Here is an 18412-nt window from a genome sequence, read left to right on the forward strand (position 1 = left end):
ATGTGATATTACGATTAATTAAATTCAAATATAAGTACATCTTAATTTTACAATTGCATTTTTGTTAGATAATTGAAATATAAAGTTTCTCTTAAAGTAAATTTAACAAAACTATATAGGTTTCGTCTTTGGAAAGGTACAAATGCCAAAAATCGTATCAACTGAGATATTATATAGGTACGACAGTTGACACGAATCGAATAACAATCATTGGATGTGGAAGACTCGGACAACACTATTATAAAATTATAATTTTTAATTGTGACTTGTCAATTTGCCGTGATCTCAGATCTGTCAAGACCATAACTATTAACTTTTGTTAGGAGAATGTAGTAAGAAACATTGATTTTACACGTTTTAAAGTTGTTTTTATGAAATAGTTTAATTTGTTTATGAATTATTAAGTAAACAGCCGCCGTACTGTCAAAATGGCAGACTCAGCTCAAAGCGGTATTTCTATCGCCGAGCTGAAGGCGGAGATTGAGAGACTAAGCCGTGAGCTGGACCAAGCAAGTAGTGAGAAGATACAGTCAGCTCAGCTGGGACTGGTACTGCTCGAAGAGAAAAGTTCCCTTCAACAGCGATGCGACGAGCTCGAAAGCCTCTACGAAAACACGAAACACGATTTGGAGATCACACAGGAGGTTAGCTGGCCTACATACCGTAGTATTTTCACTTTTCATGCCTTAATGAATGCATTAACGTGTGTACCGTAACTTCAAAATAGTTTTTTAATGTATAGTAATGTAAAGCTGTGCTATTTTCATCCAAATTCAATAATGAAGTTTTGTAAAATTAAGAATTTGATTCCAGCTGTTTGTTAGAAACATTAATAAATATATTGTATTAAACTTGCTTGCTTCTGTTTGATTGTTTAAATATATAGTACTAAGTTATTTGAATGTTGCAGGCTTTAATGAAACTTGACACAACTCAAAAGGAGACAACACAAAGTGGTATAGAACAAGAAAATGCATTACTCAATGAGTCTGCGGCTATGGAAAGCTCCCTCACACTACAGATAATAGAGCTTGAAGGTGAAACTAAACAGGTGAGTTATTTGGAGCAATATTTTCACTCAAGATATTTCTAGTGTACTCATGAATTTCTAATATTTTCAGAGAAGATAAATTACATTCACATTGAAATTAGAATTATTTTCTTGTAATTATGTTTATGTAAGTTACATGTATAATTGAGTTTTTATTTTATTTTTATGTACTTAAGTGAAGAATAATCCGAGTAATTTATATGATAATTATTAAAATGTTTTAATGACCATATTGTTATTACAATGAACTAGATTTGGTATTTCATCAACTATATTTCTATAATAATTGATTTGATCTTGGAAATATTCACTATCAAGCAGTTTGATTTTTTCTGTTAGCCACAAATAACAGATATAATGAAGAAAGATTTCTTCGCTTGTTACATTTGCTATAAGAGCTGAATTAAAGTTGATACTGTTATTGGTGTTGGTGTTCCCTTTCATCAGTTAAGGTAGGTTAGTGGTAAGATACAAGATGTCCAAGAGAGACAAACAATGGAATCCGATGGATTTACCTCACTAATTTCCTTGTCAGTCCTCTCCCCAAAGATCCTTAGTAGATTGTCTAGAGCAAGACATCGCAGAGGTCTCGCAGACCCCATTTTAATGAAATTATTAATAATTGGTGTAAATGTGTTGATAGTATTTTTAACGCAAACAGGTTCAAAATGCTCGCGAAATTATGAAACTTTATTTTTCTTACCATGATAAAAGTAATTAGTAATAGGAACATTGTGACGAAATTATGTCTGCCGTCGTTCAATTGACATGAATCATCCCGAGACCCTCGAACAGTGTGCGCGGGACTCGGCTATGGAACGCACTGTAATATCTTTTCTGCACTGAAAAGAGTGATTAATCAGTTATCGTTAAAGTAATCCATAAAGTTTTACTTACTAAAGAGTTTAATAAGCGTGTGTAACGTAAGACGTCAAATGGCGTAAGCGCAGCATTTTGTCCATAACACGTCCAGAAATATATTTTTATTCACCCGGCCTTGATTCATGTTCCCGCGCTACTCAATGGTGTGAAGTTTTAAGATATCGCTGATGTGAAAGTGTCGTTTGATTCATCGTTGTGTGGCTGTCTGTTTTGGAATTGTCGACCATTTACCAAAATGAGCAAAGGCGGAGAGGTACTGTCTCATAACGTATGTAATTCTCAATATCCTGCCGAAGGAACATGTCAAAATCACGCTTACAATGTTGACATAGTTAATGGAACTCTGTTGATGTTTGCGTAGCTGGAGATCAGCCAAGACAATTAATTTCAAGCTTCATTTATAGTTTAAACATATTCCGTTTCCTAAACGAGTCAAATACAGCGTTTTTCAATTGAATTTCATTTAACGTGGTTAATTAAAAAGTTAAATTCTTAATTATGTTACGCCCATATCTCCAAATTCAGATTATTGCTATAACAAGGCTTCCTATTATAACAATTTTAAAATTGTATTATTCGCTTTCCTTTCAAATAAATCTTTCGATAATGAAAAAGTCTAATCGCATTCCAGACAAAATTTATTCCAATTAAGAAGAATAGCACGCATTCTCTCTGCAGCTCTGCTTATCCAGGTCAATTCTGTTATCATTGAGACTTGTTTATTGCTGACTCATACGCTTGCAAATTGTATAAATCACACAACACGTCTCCCGTCATGTGTGGATGGATGGCTGCATCCTCTACAGCGAAATGCAACTGATATTGACCGATTAGTCTGGAGGAAATGCGCAGCGTGCCTAATGTTAAAGTTTCACGGAGGCGATTTACACTGTTTAGGAAATATATATTACTAATTTCGAAAACCAAAAACCTTAATTTAAGCAGTATACGCATATAAGGTGGTCTTCGGAATATGAAGGTCCTAAGAAAACTGTTCTAATTATTAATTAGAAGTAGCGCCTTGGTCGTGAGTGTTTCCTCAACCGGTCCCTTAAGAGTCATTATATTTCATATACATAATTAATTCACAGCGCGATGTGTCGATTATTTCCTTATCGATGCAAATGTACAGTGAGTCAGCGAGATAACTCACTTTGCTCGGATTTTATTAGCTTTACTCAATTTTGTCGTCATGTCGTGTACCGGCGTGTGCAAAATTAAATTTCTATCCTATGCTTGTACTTTAAAAGGTTTCTCGACGAATACTGCAATATACGTAATTTTTGAGTATTTTAATAACAGTACAAGTACAGTTCAGTTATAGAAGTACTTTAATTATCTTCGTCACAAATCTCGTTATTCCAGGTAGAAAAAACTCATTAATTATTAAGAAAATATCGCCATCGAGCCGGTATTTTGCAGAAAAATATATTTCGCTAGAAATTTTATAACATTTTCATTTCGCGATGTTAATGACTCTCAAAGAACTCGGCATCGCCTCTCGTTCGACAAGAGTTTTTAGGTCAAGCTCTGAAATACATGATAGCTTTGAATAAAATGTATTTCGTATATTGCGGCTATTCAATGGGCTGCACAATTACGGCATTCGCGGTCTTTAATACTTTACATTTATTTTACTATATATTTTTTTAATTTCACATGCATTGCCACCGTTATTTAGCAAGCATTGGATTATTTCATATCATATTGGTCGATATTTATTTCATAAACGGCGATTTTGTTTGATGGAAGTCCAAAAATAAACAAATTCTATAAGTATTTAATAAAAAAATATATATTTGTAAGTGTATTAATTTCCGCATTTACGCACTCTGTATGTAAGATCAACCCCTCCAAACTGTATATATATATTATCAATTGAATTCAAGTCAATCTATTTCCAATAATTTAGTTCCCAACCTCATGACAAAGGTTAGTGGCTTCGTATTTCGTGAAAATTTCCATTTCGAGCCTACATTATGAGGGAAACACCCCGCCGGCCGCGCCCAGAGACCTGTGTTAGACACTAATCAACTAAGTGCGCTAGACAGGTTGGGCGAAGGCTGACTAGCCTAAGCATTATATCACGTTGTCGAACAAATTGCATTAGCCTCCGTGTTTAGGTAGCCATCATAATTTGATAATATCGGTTAGGTCAAGTTTATTACATGCTCTAATTATATTTTCTCGATAAAATTAATACCATATTGTTGCTAAGAACATTAAAGATTAGGTGCAACGGAGCATTTCTCATGTTATGTTTTAATATAATAGGTATACACTCCTAGTCTCGGTTATTCTTTAATGTGTATGTTAGTATACTAATTAAAAATAAAATATTACAGTTGGCATTCTTAGCCGTGTAATATTCTAAAGCGACACCACTTCAAGCGTGATTATCCCCTTAGTCTAGAATCTAGGTAATCTTTGAAAGTAGTATAATAAGCTAACTTAGTTGCTATTGAGTGGCAGAGAATGAGCGTTTATAGAGAACTGTTATATTATGTCTTTGTGGCGAATGATATCTTCTTAGCGTCTTGTTAGAAATGCGTATTAAATTCGCCACTTATTTTTGTTACTTTTGCAGCTACGCCATGAATTAGAACGTGTAATAAGTGAAAGAGATAGGTTATTAGCGGAGAGTTCGGAACTGGGCGCTGACAAAGCGACAAGGGAGTCGGAACGAGCCGCCCTCAGAGCTGAGCTCAGGGAGGCCAGGCAGAGAGAGCAGAGGTTACTTCTAGACATTGGCGATTTGGAAGACGAAAATATATCCCTACAGAAACAAGTTTCCGCTCTACGATCCTCGCAAGTAAGTTTACCACACTAACTAATTTTATTGTCAAAACAACGGAAGTGGAAAAATAATTAATATAAATATGTTAATTTATAATTAATTAATTATTATTCATTAGAAAAAGTATATATTATAATATTCACATTACAACACTAAATATATAAACAGAGAGCAGTTTCACAATATTTTTGTGGTTTTATTGTAATTGTAGGTCGAATTTGAAGGCTTAAAACATGAAGTTAGACAATTGCGTGAAGAAGCAGAGAACGCCCGTGCGGCGGCAGAAGAGATGGCTGCACTCAGACGTATCGCCGAGCGGCAGCTGGCCGAAGCGCTCGAAGCGCTGCAGGCGGAGAGAGAAGCCAAGTTCGCCGCCAAGAAGGAACTCGACGCCCACCTTAGCAGAGAAGCAGCTTATAATATCACGAATCTGGCGTACAGTATACGAGGTAGAGTTTGTTTGTTGTCAATCCTCGAAGGGCGAATATCCCTGTGGAATTGTATATTTGAGGTGAAACGAATCGGCAGGTATGCCGGACGACGGAGGCGACGAGGAAGGCGAAGCGGGCGGCTCCGGCGGCGCAGACCTGGCCGTGGACCATCACGCCGACCTCTTCTCGGAGGTGCACCTGCACGAGATATCGAGACTCGAGAAGCAGCTGGAGCAGGCCCACAACGAGAACGTAAGGCTCCCGAGCGCCAATCGAGCTTACGAAGGCAGCGAGTGAGCTTATTTATCGAACGCCCTCTACGTTTCAGGGTCAACTCTCGTCTTCTCTACGCACTGCGCAGACGACGGCGGAAACCGAGAGCGCGGCCGCGACGGCCCTGAGGACCGGCCTCGTGCGCCTCGCCTCGAGGCTCAGCGCCCTGCGGCACTTGCACGGCGAGTGCGGGCCTCTCGTGAGTATTTATTTCGTACGGATCGTATCGTTTCATATCGTTTTCCTTAACACGAGTTCACAACATCTGACTCGCACTTCAGGACGAAGAGAAGAGCGAGGGCGGCGTGAGCGCTCGGGCGGCGAAATGGCTGACGTGGTGGCGCGTGTCGGGCGGCGAGGTGGGAGCGCTCAGCGACTCGTTGGCCGAGCTGATGGCCGCGCAGATCGCGGCGGACGCCTCGCCGGCCGCTCTGCAGCGCCAGGCGCTGGCCCAGCTCAGCGATCGCGTGGCCGAAGCCGAGCTGCGCTGCTCCGCGCTGCAGGCCGAGGCGGAGCTGATGAGAACCATCGCGGGAGGAGCGGGCCGCGCGCTCGCGTCGGCGGCGCCCGCCCTCACGTCGGCCGCCGAGACGCTGGCGCAGCTCTACCACCACGTGTGCGCCGTCAACGGCACCCAGCCCGAGAGGCTGCTACTGGAGCACGCGCACCAGACGGACGGTCCCAACGCCGAGGGTCGGGGCGTCGACGAGGAGGCTCTGGCGCTGGCGGCCGGGGAATTGGAAGGTCTCCGGGCCGCCGGCAGCGTGGCCAGATACGCCGACACGCTGCTGGATCAGCTCACGCATCTCCGAGCGGCGCTCGACACGGCGCTCGACTCCAGGCATAGGCATCAACCCGGTGAGTTCTTCGCTTAACGATATCCCGATCGGCCCAGCACGTCTCTTTCTTGCTTCACTCTTGCTCCATTGACGCGTCGATCATTTAGCTTTATTCCTTTCTGCAGACCCGACAGCTTGCCATTTCTCTCTGAGAACCAAAAGTTACGATACAATAAAACGGAACGAGGACCGGATAAACTCAGAGTTAAGATTTATCGAGACCGGACAGAAATTTAACGATCTTCTGTCGGAGCTGAATTCCCTTGAAACGAAACAGTGCCGCAGTGACAATATATGCGAGGGAAAAACTGTCAAAGAGATCACGCATCACTTCGAGAGAATATCTCAATATAAAAGCTACTTACAAATGAGAGAAACGGAGAGTCTATCGAGAGAGAACGTGCCGTACGAATGTAGAAACTCACCGTTTGTGTTCGCTAGAAAGTGTGAGGTGAGGTGCGACGTAAACCTCCACGCGGTGTGGAGACGCGCCTCGGCCCACGGCAGGGGCTCGTCCTCGAAGCGAGCCGTACTTCAGCGCAAGAGCCAGAGGCGCAGCTATTCTCTGAGAGACTCCCTCCGCTCCGGCTTTGTCGCCTGCGTTCCTCTGTTGCAATACGTTATTTGAACTATACATACGTGAGACACTTTCCCCTTTGTAGAAACCCAGTGCCGTAGTTAAAGTAACGCTTAGCTCAGTAGAAGATTCTCCCTGTCTTACTTTAGATGTAAATAGTTGTATTCGAGGTGAATTTGAGTAAACGTTACCTCGATACCGTAGCAGGTATTGAACTGTAGAATTTTAGGAAGCTCGAAGGACCAAATCTTTCTCTGGCATATTTTGGCCGACAGGCAGACGTTCTCTTATTTTGTTGATTTGTCCCTTTCATGAAGAAAAACTATGAAACATTCTTTTATGTTCTTTAAAAGCTTAAAAAACTGTTATTCTATAGAAATGTATGTGAATTACAGTGATGGAAGCCGAAGAGCGCGGGGCGGAATTGGCAGAGCTCCAAGAGCAAGTGATCAAACTGAAGTCCCTGTTGTCGACGAAACGCGAGCAGATCGCGACCCTGCGAACCGTTCTCAAGTCCAACAAAAACACGGCCGAAGTGGCCCTCGCCAACCTCAAGTCCAAGTACGAGACGGAGAAGACCATCGTCACGGAGACCATGCTCAAGCTGAGAAACGAGCTGAGGCTGCTCAAGGAGGACGCGGCGACTTTCTCAAGTCAGTAAAGCGTGCCGGGGAGGAACTCCCTCCCGAAGTACCGACCCTCGTTCGTCGTTATCGGTTTTGAGACGTTGGATAATTATTTACCCAGGTCTACGCGCCATGTTCGCGGCGCGATGCGAAGAGTACGTGACCCAAGTGGACGAGCTGACGCAGGCCCTCACCAGCGCCGAGGAGGAGAAGAAGACCCTCAACCAGCTCCTGCGCCTCGCCGTCCAGCAGAAGCTCTCTCTCACGCAGAGGCTGGAGGAGCTCGAGGTACGACGGGCCCCTGAGCGGAGAACCGCGACGAGGTCGTAACGGTATCGCTACAACGGTGGGTTTTCGCAGGTGGACCGCGAGATGCGCACGCGCCGCGTGCCCAAGGCGGGCGGGCCGGCCCGGGCGCGCCCTCGAGACTTCTAGCGCATCCTTCGCGCGCTCAAGGCGGCCGCTGCGGCCCTCCGCCAGCTGCTGCAGCACAGCCCGGCGCCCTGAGCCTGCCCCCGCCGAGACCCTCGGGGACCTATCCCTCGCTCGACATTCGAGTCGGTTCTTCCCTTTCGGTCGTCACGTTTCCACTTTACGTGTTTATCCGGGACCGACCGGAGGCCGGCGATCTCTCGCTCGATGCGCGAATTTATTTAGGACGTTACGACACTTTTTTACTATAGCTCTAGAGGATAAATTATTTGTACGTTTTGTAATACCTAGTTAGCCTTAGGAGTGAGCGCGGAGGGCGCGGTCGCGGTGACGTCGCGCCGAACGCTTCCGGAACCGTCAAACTGTGCGGGCGCGACGTCACCGGCGAGTGAGACTCGCGATCGCGCCCTCGACCGGTCGACGCGACTCGCGCTCCGCCCCGGAGAGAGACTCCGGCTCGGTCGGCCTCGCGCGTCCCCATATCCCCGCCCAATATTTTCATATCGAATTTCCCTAAATATATTTTGCCCGCAAATCGTATCGAACGCTCGACGGCTATTTTCGTATCGCGATCGATGTATTTTTTATCGAACCTTTATTCGCCGTTATCCCGCGCCCTTCGCGAATTCTCTATTTACCGCGTCGACTCGACGCAGACCGTGCGAAGTTATTTTTATTATATTAATATACATATTTATAAGAGTCGTATGTGTAAATATAGTACCTCTAATCGTTAAAGAGTCTTCAGAACGTCCAGAACGCGAACCGAACGATCGGTGTCCACCCGTTGCGCAAAGAGACCGTGAATTCTGTTGTTCGTTCGTCGTTGCGTCGTTGAGTTGTGGCCCTCCGCCGTCTATTCTCGTCCATCTCGTTCTAGTTGTATTCGTAGTGTTTCCGTCGTCTCGTCGATGGCCGCGTCGGCCGCGGAGTTCCCGCGGGAGCTCGGCGGCGGCGCGGCGCAGTCTCTGCCGTCCCGTGGCCTCGGCCACTCGCGTCCAATCTTGTCCACAGCCGGTCGACCCTCACCGTCGTCCCTCGCGGCTCTCTCCCTCGGCCCGACGCGGTGCGAGTGTCGCTCAAACTTTGCTCACGAGGGTCGGCCGGCGTCGTATTGATAAGGCAAAATTTACAAAATATTTATTAAAAGTTACGATTTTATTATTGTTTACGTTATTGGATGTGATCGGTAGTGCAGCTTTTCGTGTTAGGATTCGGTGGTAGTGTTTCTCTCCTAGTGTCCGTTCGTAGCCGGTTGAACCGTAGTTGTAGGCTTAGAGGTAACCTTCGAGTGTACTCGGTAGATTAACGTTTCTGAGATGTCTCTCGTCGTAGTGTAATTGTTTTTAGCTCGACGGCGTCGGCGGCCGAAGCGGAGCGGCCGCTGCGCGAGGACCGTGTCTTGCATTTATTGTTTTTAGAACGTATTATCACTAGCTTACATTACTGTAGATCATTTTCTTCGCGTACTTAACGATGAACTTTACCATTTATAGAATTAGTATTTTCTCTAGTATTATTTTCGTAGGCCGGCAGCAGACGTCGCGAACGCATCGTCCGTGTCTAGTCAGCACTGTTCGGTTCGTTGCGATCCAAATGAATTATCTTTTTTGATTTCGTAGGTTGTTTGTTATTCACGTCCACTTTACACTTTGTTCGTGTTATACATTAGTATTAGCTATATATACGTTTTTTGACATGCATAATATTTACCTTTATTTATTGTTAACCTGTTTAGGGACCTTTGACTGCGTGTCTGCCGGACATGCTCGTACGCAAAAGGAAGCTGTCTCGCTCGGTGTCTTGGAGCGATTAACCAAATATTATTTTCCTTATACAATTTATATACTTTAGTTATTTACTCGTTTTGCGTAGGCGTAAATATGATTTTTATCTCACAGATAGGAATATTACTTCTTTATTTATATTAAAGTATATGAAATGCCTGCTACTTATTGTATCGTGACATGATTTTCGTAATCGACAACTCGCATGAATGTTCCCTCACTGCGTCGTCGCTTCTATTTGTCAATTACTATTACTTTGTCTCGAGATGCACAGTTTGATGGTTCACTGTAAAGTTTATTTCGTTTTATCGTAAAGGTGGCCGATTAACTTTTTGAAACATGTCTGCGTGTGTCGGAACAGAGCTCTACTCGCGTGGTGAAACTTTGTCGATGTATTAGGTAAAGCACATTCTCAGAGAAACAGATGAACCAGCACCGGGAACATATCATGAAAGAGCGTATTTTGAAACGAACGCGCGTCGCGTTGTCGCTTGACTGATGTGAAATCATGTATCAAATAAATTATTATATTTACAATTTTGTTTTGTTTTTGTTCAAAATCTTTTCCAATTAATGTTTATACATCCTGTTACTCTTTTTTAATTCAATCAAAAAGAAATGTCGATTGTTTCACAGTATGTACTCAGATTATTTGAGTTAAAATTAAAACATTTATTCAGTATACATTTTTTAATGGGTCACATGGTTTAACAAAGTGATAACCGCCGCCCATGGATACCAGCAACGCTGATTGATGACGATATTTCCGGCAATTTGTGCTGTATAGAGTTGCAAACGGTGACCCGGCGTGAGGTAACGTCTCGCCTTGGTGAGCACACGACGCTTTATGGCATCATAAAGAAGCATCGTGTGCTTTCCCTACAAATGATCGCGAAATTGAAAGTCGCCCGATATGTCAACGCCGAGAATTCAAATACTGGCGGAGGCTTTAAGAGGAGTGTCTTCACATAATGGTGATAAGAGGAAGGGATTCTTTTTAGCGGTGAACGCATTAACTTTTCTTCCTTGGGTTAAATTCGACTCCAGTCCGAGACACCATGTGATAAGGTCTCAATTGCGGACAAAGTTCTGAATGCGTCTGCGTCTCATCGAAGATAAATACTAAGCGTATTGAACCGAATTCAGAGTTTAAGTAATCTTTAGTCAAAACCTTTGTTCGATCCTCGTTCATTGATTCGTGTAGCATAATATAAACACATTATTTAGCGTTAAAAGGTTTGTAATTTATTTTATAAATATTTAAAAAAAATAAGTATTAGATATATATATATATATATATATTCACAAGGGGAAAATATATAAGTAAAAGAATAATTTAATTTTATACCACAAATACATTTATTCATTATAAATGAAAGCATAAGCCTCGTTGAAATAATAACAGTAAAAACATTTACAAAAGAAAACTTAATTCTTCGAAGCGCTTAAACATGAAATACTCGTATGACTATCTTCCTATCACAGTTTGTGATTACCAAAATGTTCAGTGAATACGCCTCCACTCGGCGCAACGAATCGCACATTAAACTTACCCGATGGCTTTTTGCGAGATTAATATCGTTTGTAAGTTGACGGGGAGACGGTCACTAAACAAATATGCCCAGATTACCCAATAGTAATCGTTTCAATTAAATTCTAGCGGCGCAATTACAACCAATTTTTATTTGAGCGTCAAGAAAAGTGTAGCCTCATAAAAGTTACAGTTCGAGCCCTCTGCTAGATCGGTACGTATTTACCATTTACAGAATTTACGTATTCACCCAAGCGTCTCCTACAACTCTATTGCACCAACTAAATACCTTAAAACTATTTATTTTTCACAACAGAGAAACTATTAATAAACTGTTAAATGCACATTAAACCTATTTACAAATGCTTCGTTAAATCTACATTACGGACTAATCTAGGAACAAACTTAAACACGGGAAAGGAGGCGGTACCTTTTTCGTCACTTTTTATAGATACGTTTGCGGTTTTAAAGAGCGAGAAACCGGAATATGTATTTCGGAGATTATCTCATCTAGTGCGTCAACGCTGGGAAGAAAATCTTCTGAATGAAAATATAATAATAATAAATATAATATGAGCTAAAGATCTATAAGCGAAAAGTTATAATTTTTTATATTTAACTCGACGCTAAAGACTGATTTTCATTGACCGCAAAGAACGAGTACGTCGCCTTTTCATCTGTTTGTGTAGTGAATTCCTTAAATATAAATTATTAACCAAAATAACCGGCATCTTGAGAAATAACTTAAATAACGGATAAAAATTATCAAATATTGTTCATAGGTGGACATTGATCAGTTGAAGAAATGTTGTCATGTAAAAGGGTGTGATGCTTTGGATGTTGCTGGAACTATTTCTTATCTGAAACAAAATTCATTTCGATGAATTTACTTCAGAAATGCACTAGCTATGCAATAGCCTAATAAACTAGCGAGACAATTTAAAAATTGTATACATATATTTCTTATTTGCAATAGTTATTTACAATTTACTTTTCTATCCGTATCTAAAGCAGCCTCTGCGAATAAATTTAAAATACCTATAAAGCGACGAGATCCATGATGTCGGCGGCCGGGGGCACGGTGCTGGGACGGAAGTAGGCGGCCAGCCGCTCGTACAGCCCGATTCGGGCCGCTCTTTCGTCCCACGCCCCGCCGGGACCGCTCGCCGGGACCGGTTCCTCGTCGTCCCGTCCGACGTCCCACGTGTCCACGTCCGGGAGAGTCGCCTCTTCGAACGGTTGCGTCGCTTCGGGGACGGCGTCGTCCACGCCCAACACCTGCGGGTGATCGCCGCGTGTTTCGTCACTTCTTCACAAAAACAGAATACTAAGAGAAACGGCAAGTACCGCGGCCAAAGCCCTCGCGAGGTCCGCGGGGGCGCAGACGGCGGCTCGGCGGCGAGCGAGCGCCCGGACGCGTCGCGGAGACAGGCCGACGGCCGCGCACTCGTCGCGCCTCCGGCCCGCGAACAGCGCAGTCGCCAGGCGCTGGAACTTCGCCACCTGCAATTCGTCGGTCGGTCGTCAGTCGCGCGACCGACGTGCGGCCGATTGACCGGCGTGGGAAAATACCTGGTCGGGATCGCTATGGTCGATGACGTCACTGAGCTCGTGTCTCAAATAGTCCAAGGCCTCGGGGGCGGCGGCCGGGTCCGCCGCGAGCTCCCGATAGCAGAGTTCGCGGAGGGCTGCGCGCGCGCAACCCACGACGCGGGACAGGGCGGGACGCGTCAATCGCAACGCCCAGAGATCGTCCAAGCGCAGTCGGGGATTTCCGGTCGTGCCGGGGTTGCCCCCGAATAGATAGTGGATCTAAGAGGAATTTTATCGGCTGAGTTGGCGATTCAAGTTTTATTCACAAATTTATTGTTTAAAGAAAAGTTTATAGTATTCAACAAAAACTTCGAAGGTAGAAGAGAACTTGAAGCTTTTCGTGCTTAGTTCTCGACGCGTCGACCCACCTTCCTGACCGGGTCGTAGACCAGCTGATGAGCGAAGCGCGGCCTGGGTTCCACGGGCGTGACCGCTTCGTTCCGGTAGACGCAACTCCACGTGAGCCTCTTCAGAGACAGCACCCACAGGGTGTTGTACACCCGACGGTCTTTTTCTTTGCTCATGCCCTGCAAACGTTCACTTTATTGTAAAACTGTAATAAAAAGCAAATCGATCGATCGGCGCCTCACGAACCGAGAGCACGAAGATCTCGTCGGTGTCGGGGTCGACGGTGGCCCTCTGCGTGAAGCCGGCGGCCGGAGGGGCGCAGGAGCCCAGGCACAGCGCCCCGCACCGACCCGACCCCGCCTCGTACCACCAGGCGTCCAGCAGCTGCTCCTTGTTGCGCTGCCCGGCGAAAATGTACAGGCGGCGCTGGATCTGGAGACGAGGGACCGCACGTATTACGATTGTCTCGATCTCCATACGGAGCGGAGGAGAGGAATGGAACGACTCTAACCGGATGGAAGAGCATGGAGTGGGAGACTCGCGGCTGCGGAGCCGGAAGGTCGTGGTCGTCGGGCAGGAGTTGGTGCCACGTGCAGGTCCGGATGTAGTACGCGTAGAGGCCCGAGTACTGCGGACTCGCCGTTTCCTCGCTGCAAGTCATTTTCAAATATTCAGTTCCCTATCATTATCATTTACCATCACAAAAACTACTGAACCTATTTCGGAAATTTGGAGTGTTCCTTAAATTGGGATCTACCCAATTTAAATAGTCGATATAACTTTACTGAAAACTTTCTTTTTAAAAGCGAAAACGCTCCGTTCTGGTGTTCAGCACTCGGTATTTATAATGAAAGAATGAAAAAAAGAAACACACGTGTTAGCCGGCAGCACTCGTCCCCCGAACACGTAGATGGTGCTGGTGTCGGGGTCCATGCACATCTGATGGTCGAAGACCAGCCTGGGTCCACCCGTGGCCGCCGTGTCGCTCATCACCAGGGACCACTCGGCCGACCGCACGGAGTACACGTACAGGTCGCTCTGCGATATATTTTTGTTTTTTATTTATTTCATTAAAAGAAATCGACACAACAATAGAAAAAGCATGGAACAGCTTTTGAACGCTTAGAGAAGACCTGAAATATAATAAAACAAGCCTGGAACGAGAAGGAAGCTTCTCAATGCTCGTATACTACCTGTACTACATATAGATCTCAAACTTGGGTGCCCACTCAAGCGCAGCATAAGCTCAGGTGTTTCAAAGATAGATGGAACGATGAATGATAGGGAAGAAAAGAATAGATAAAATAAAGAATACATCTTTCAGAAGAACAACTAATATAGCAAATGTTACATAAAAATAAGTAAGATGAAGTGGAAATGGGCGGGGCACACGGCAAGAGGAACAGAAAAGTGCAGCAAGTACTAAACTGGTGCTCAAGGTAGAATAAACGAAAAAAGAGGAAGACAACTTAGAAAGTGGATAGACCAAATTAAGGATCCAGCAGGTGATGGATGGCAGAGAGCGGCACACAGATAGCTAAAAAGAATGAAATAGAAACGTAAATGAGTTTAAGTGTAAAAGTAAATCTATTATTATGATAAATGGAGGATCTCACGTTCAAATTGGCCGGCGTCCGCTGAGCGTTGTCCAGATACCTTCCGATGGTGTAAAGCTTCTCGTTGATAGGGTCGAAGACCATTTTGTGGCAGGAGCGAGGCGACGGGCCTCCGAGCTTGCCGCTGTGCCTGCAGAGGAGACCCCACCGTTCCGTGATCGTGTCGAAACTCCACAGGTCGTCCAGGTCTTCCGTCCCGTTCCAACCGCCGAAGAGGTACAGCGTACCTGAAATCATTCAACCGATACGATAAAGATCAAATAAGAATGAAAATAGTATTTTTTAAATAGACGAAGAAGACGGTTTACCAGTGTTGGGGTCGACCACCAGCTGGTGTCCGCCGCGAGGCCCGGGCCGGTCGGTGCACGCGGTCCCGGCCCCACAAGGTATGAAGCCGTTTTCGATCGCCTCGTTTCCATTAAATGCCACATCCTGCTCGAATAAGGTATTCGTTTAACGAAAGTCCAAAGGAAAGATTCAAATGTTTACTAGCCAAGCATCACCAATTCCTACCTATATCTTCCGCAAGTATTTTGAGCAAAAGATTTTAATGGTTTTAGGCTATAAAAATATCGGATATTATATAGACAATTGAATTGAGATGTAAGGTTTTCAGAAACATGTAACTCACCGCACCCTCGGGCCGAGGGTCCCTGTCGACACAAGACAGATCGTGAGGTCGCGAATGTACCTCTGGAGCAGCGTCACCGCAACACAGCCGTTCTTCTACTTGTCTAGAACAACCGCAAAGCTTTCGCCATTCCGGGGTGTAGGGTTGCCATGACATGTACCAGTCGAGCTCCCCATCTATTCGTTATGAATAATATCTTGTTGAATAATTTATTTTTAACACCAGAAAAGACTGCTAATTTTAATAACAATAAGGTAAGATATTGTAATAAGTACCTCGTGCTGATTCTTCAAATATGCTCTCAGCCAGTTTATAATCTCCATTCTCGACGAGTGCATTCCATAGTCGTGCTTGCATATGACCTTCCAGTTGTACTCCACTCTCACGGGACAACGCTTCAAACGCGTCTTTGTACCTTCGACGTCGGAGGTGCTTCAAGAGTATGCGGACCGCTTCTTCTTCTTTACGCTGAAATTTTGTTTGTTTGTTTAAAACTAGAGTATAAATCGCCGTAACTTATACTGAATAATAGAAAAATATTGGCCAAATTTACATTTTTAAATTGCAAGGGCATATTTTATCACTACACTAATCACTTATCGAATTTTAAATACTTTGGTAAACAGTATTATTTACTTTGCAGCTTAACATTAATTAGGTAATTAAGTGTAAAAAGCAAGATAATTAACAATACTAGATTGTTGCCCATGACTTTGATTGTGAGTAAATTGTCAAAGTCCATCTTTAATTTATTATAGGTATAAGATGAAGTCGTAGGCACCGAGCAATCTTAGTGCAGTTTTAATAATTTAATAAATAAATATTATGTATAAGTATAACAACTTTTAAATTATATGTGAAGTATTATTTAGAATTTTGAACAAAGTTTGAATACTTAGTATCTTAGTTAAAAGATAGACATACCATTGCAGATTGTAGTGTCATATAATATAACTGAACAACCACAAACACAGAAAGTTTATACAACAGCTTTATCAATATTATATATAGAGTACATATAAAATAGTTTACTATAATTTCACTTGATAAAGTTTATTTTTCTGTACATTATATGTCTGTTAAATAACTGTTGTCATTTGTCTGCCCTTCTCCAAAATCTCAAATCTCAAAAAAATTATTGACTGCGAAATGGGATGTTTGATCTTACCATATATGTCCTAAGTGAAGAAGAGTTGAGAATCATTAAGCGGTGTACATTGTTAGATAAAGAAAGAAAGTGCCATGTAACTATTGCAACATCATTAGACAAACTAAAAAGAAGTGAAAAGCAAAAAGCTACAACCAAAATAAGAATGTGCCAGAGATTAACAATAGCATAGTTCAGTATTTTAACAATATTTAAGCACTTATTAAAAATTAACTTTATATTTTTATTTTACACTTCATGATTTCTTGTCCATAGTTTTCAAAACAACAAAAATCTGTAAATTTTACAAACCATGTTAATAGTTTCCATCACATTGCTTATAAGTTCTGGCTGTTTCTTTCCCTCAAGTTCCACATACCAGATCGTGTAGTTTGAAACTGGCCCCCACGATTGTAATGGCACTATTTTTATGTATTTTACAGGTAGATACAAGCCTTCAGTTGTCCTATGTCGCAATCGGAAGATTTCTGCTACATTATCTTTCCTTAACCCCCTGTTTTTTAGAAATAAAAAATAAACTTTAGCTTCAAATAAAAATAACAGAAAATATTTTTTTCTTACACACAACAAATAAAAAATTTGCCTGTCTAATATAATTTTCTACAGAGTTCGCCAACTAAAACTTATTAGCTGGCAATATTTCAGAAGGAGAAATTAGATTGGGGATTCTTTGACAGCAGATTGAGAAAAAAGAAACAAGAAAATAATATTACTACTTACCCCGTCAATAATAAAGATAAGTTGCTTTCATCGGTTCCACCATAAACTTGAAACTTTTTCAAATCACTCACATGAGGCTTAATATATTTGCCAAATTTTATGGTTTCTACGATTGAGGGTGATTCAAGTTTTAAAACAATAAATTGCGATGATGTAGAACTGTCTGTAAACCATCTAGATAGCTGGTCTGAAGGATTATTCACCAAGATGTTCCTGCCAATATGTAGTATATAAGTGAGTAATAATAATGTTAGATTTAATTTTTTTATACTTGTAATTCTTTAGTATCCTTTTAGAGAAAAACCAGATACAGAAATGTGTGTGCCATCTGAGATTTTGAAACTTTACTATCGAAGCTTAGTGATAAATTTCAAATCAAAGTACTTAATAGATGTTTATTGAGACCAATTTTTTTTAATTATTACTAAATATTAATTATTTAACTGTGTGACTTACTCAGGAACGTAGTGGGCGGAAAAACTAGAATATTTATGTATTTTATAATTTAATTTCAGTGTTTCAAACTTGTCATCCATTTTAACACGACACTATTTTCAGATGAATCAGTTATAATAATATTGTGAAGAAAGAACACTTTAATGCACGATAAGTAATATTTGTAAACCAAGAGAGATAAATAATTATTGAATTTATTTTAATTTTTAGAAATGTCAATTCGCCGCTCTCGGTAGACGTCCCGAGATGACATTATATAAAACTGGTTGACACCTGACAACTATCGTATATCTTTCTCCCCGATGGTTACAAGGAAAAATCTTGTCTATGACGTAGAGTGGTTGAATGGGATTAGGGATGTGACATTCTGCATAAAAAAGCGATTTTTTATTAATCGATTTTTTCCTAATTTTTGAATTAATTTCAAAATAAACACCCTAAATATTTTATTTTTCATGGTTTTTTAAATTAAAATAAACAATAGAAATTATAAACACAAATTAACGTTTAAGAATAATCAAAATCGAAATTAACTTAATCTCGTTTTGATAGATTTTAGGTAAAATTTGATAAATGCTGAGTGTGCCTTTTCAGTAGCAAATTGCAGTATTTTTCTTGTCTTTTTAATTTTTTGTAATCTTGTTCTGCTGAATA

General features: G+C 42.2%; 2 protein-coding genes across 3 annotated transcripts; one reads left to right on the forward strand and one right to left on the reverse strand.

Annotated features, from left to right (window-relative positions):
• The first annotated feature begins 275 nt into the window (after window positions 1–275).
• On the forward strand, window positions 276–10232 carry LOC125056443 (protein bicaudal D). Of its 2 annotated transcripts, XM_047659541.1 has the most exons (10): window positions 276–644; window positions 911–1051; window positions 4521–4745; window positions 4942–5179; window positions 5259–5413; window positions 5490–5633; window positions 5716–6292; window positions 7246–7503; window positions 7598–7764; window positions 7837–10232. In XM_047659541.1, the coding sequence occupies exons 1-10, from the start codon at window positions 429–431 to the stop codon at window positions 7909–7911; spliced, it is 2196 nt and encodes a 731-aa protein (XP_047515497.1). In that variant the 5' UTR covers window positions 276–428; the 3' UTR covers window positions 7912–10232. The 2 variants fall into 2 exon arrangements, with proteins under 2 accessions (XP_047515497.1, XP_047515505.1); XM_047659549.1 differs by lacking the exons at window positions 276–644; window positions 911–1051 and adding an exon at window positions 1648–2186.
• Window positions 10233–11030: 798 nt separating this feature from the next.
• LOC125056436 (muskelin) lies at window positions 11031–18025 on the reverse strand. Its single transcript, XM_047659529.1, has 15 exons — window positions 17759–18025; window positions 17303–17515; window positions 16874–17075; window positions 15690–15882; window positions 15415–15590; window positions 15092–15215; window positions 14784–15010; window positions 14042–14205; window positions 13679–13817; window positions 13414–13599; window positions 13188–13346; window positions 12799–13038; window positions 12574–12729; window positions 12265–12504; window positions 11031–12086 (listed from the first exon to the last, which is right to left on the reverse strand). Exons 1-14 carry the CDS (start codon window positions 17836–17838, stop codon window positions 12265–12267), a joined length of 2499 nt encoding a protein of 832 aa, XP_047515485.1. The 5' UTR covers window positions 17839–18025; the 3' UTR covers window positions 11031–12086.
• Window positions 18026–18412: the final 387 nt, after the last annotated feature.

The sequence above is a fragment of the Pieris napi genome, chromosome 2 (genome assembly GCF_905475465.1).
Source record: "Pieris napi chromosome 2, ilPieNapi1.2, whole genome shotgun sequence".
Classification (NCBI taxonomy): Eukaryota; Metazoa; Arthropoda; class Insecta; order Lepidoptera; family Pieridae; genus Pieris; species Pieris napi.

Coding starts and splice junctions, on each gene's coding strand:
- LOC125056443 (XM_047659541.1), top strand. CDS start 429: ATGGCAGACTCAGCTCAAAGCGGTATTTCTATCGCCGAGCTGAAGGCG. Junction 4,746..4,941: donor CCGCTCTACGATCCTCGCAA/GTAAGTTTACCA, acceptor TTGTAATTGTAG/GTCGAATTTGAAGGCTTAAA. Junction 5,634..5,715: donor ACGGCGAGTGCGGGCCTCTC/GTGAGTATTTAT, acceptor CTCGCACTTCAG/GACGAAGAGAAGAGCGAGGG.
- LOC125056436 (XM_047659529.1), bottom strand. CDS start 17,838: ATGGATGACAAGTTTGAAACACTGAAATTAAATTATAAAATACATAAA. Junction 15,591..15,689: donor ATTTGAAGAATCAGCACGAG/GTACTTATTACA, acceptor CATAACGAATAG/ATGGGGAGCTCGACTGGTAC. Junction 13,347..13,413: donor ACGAGATCTTCGTGCTCTCG/GTTCGTGAGGCG, acceptor GAACGTTTGCAG/GGCATGAGCAAAGAAAAAGA.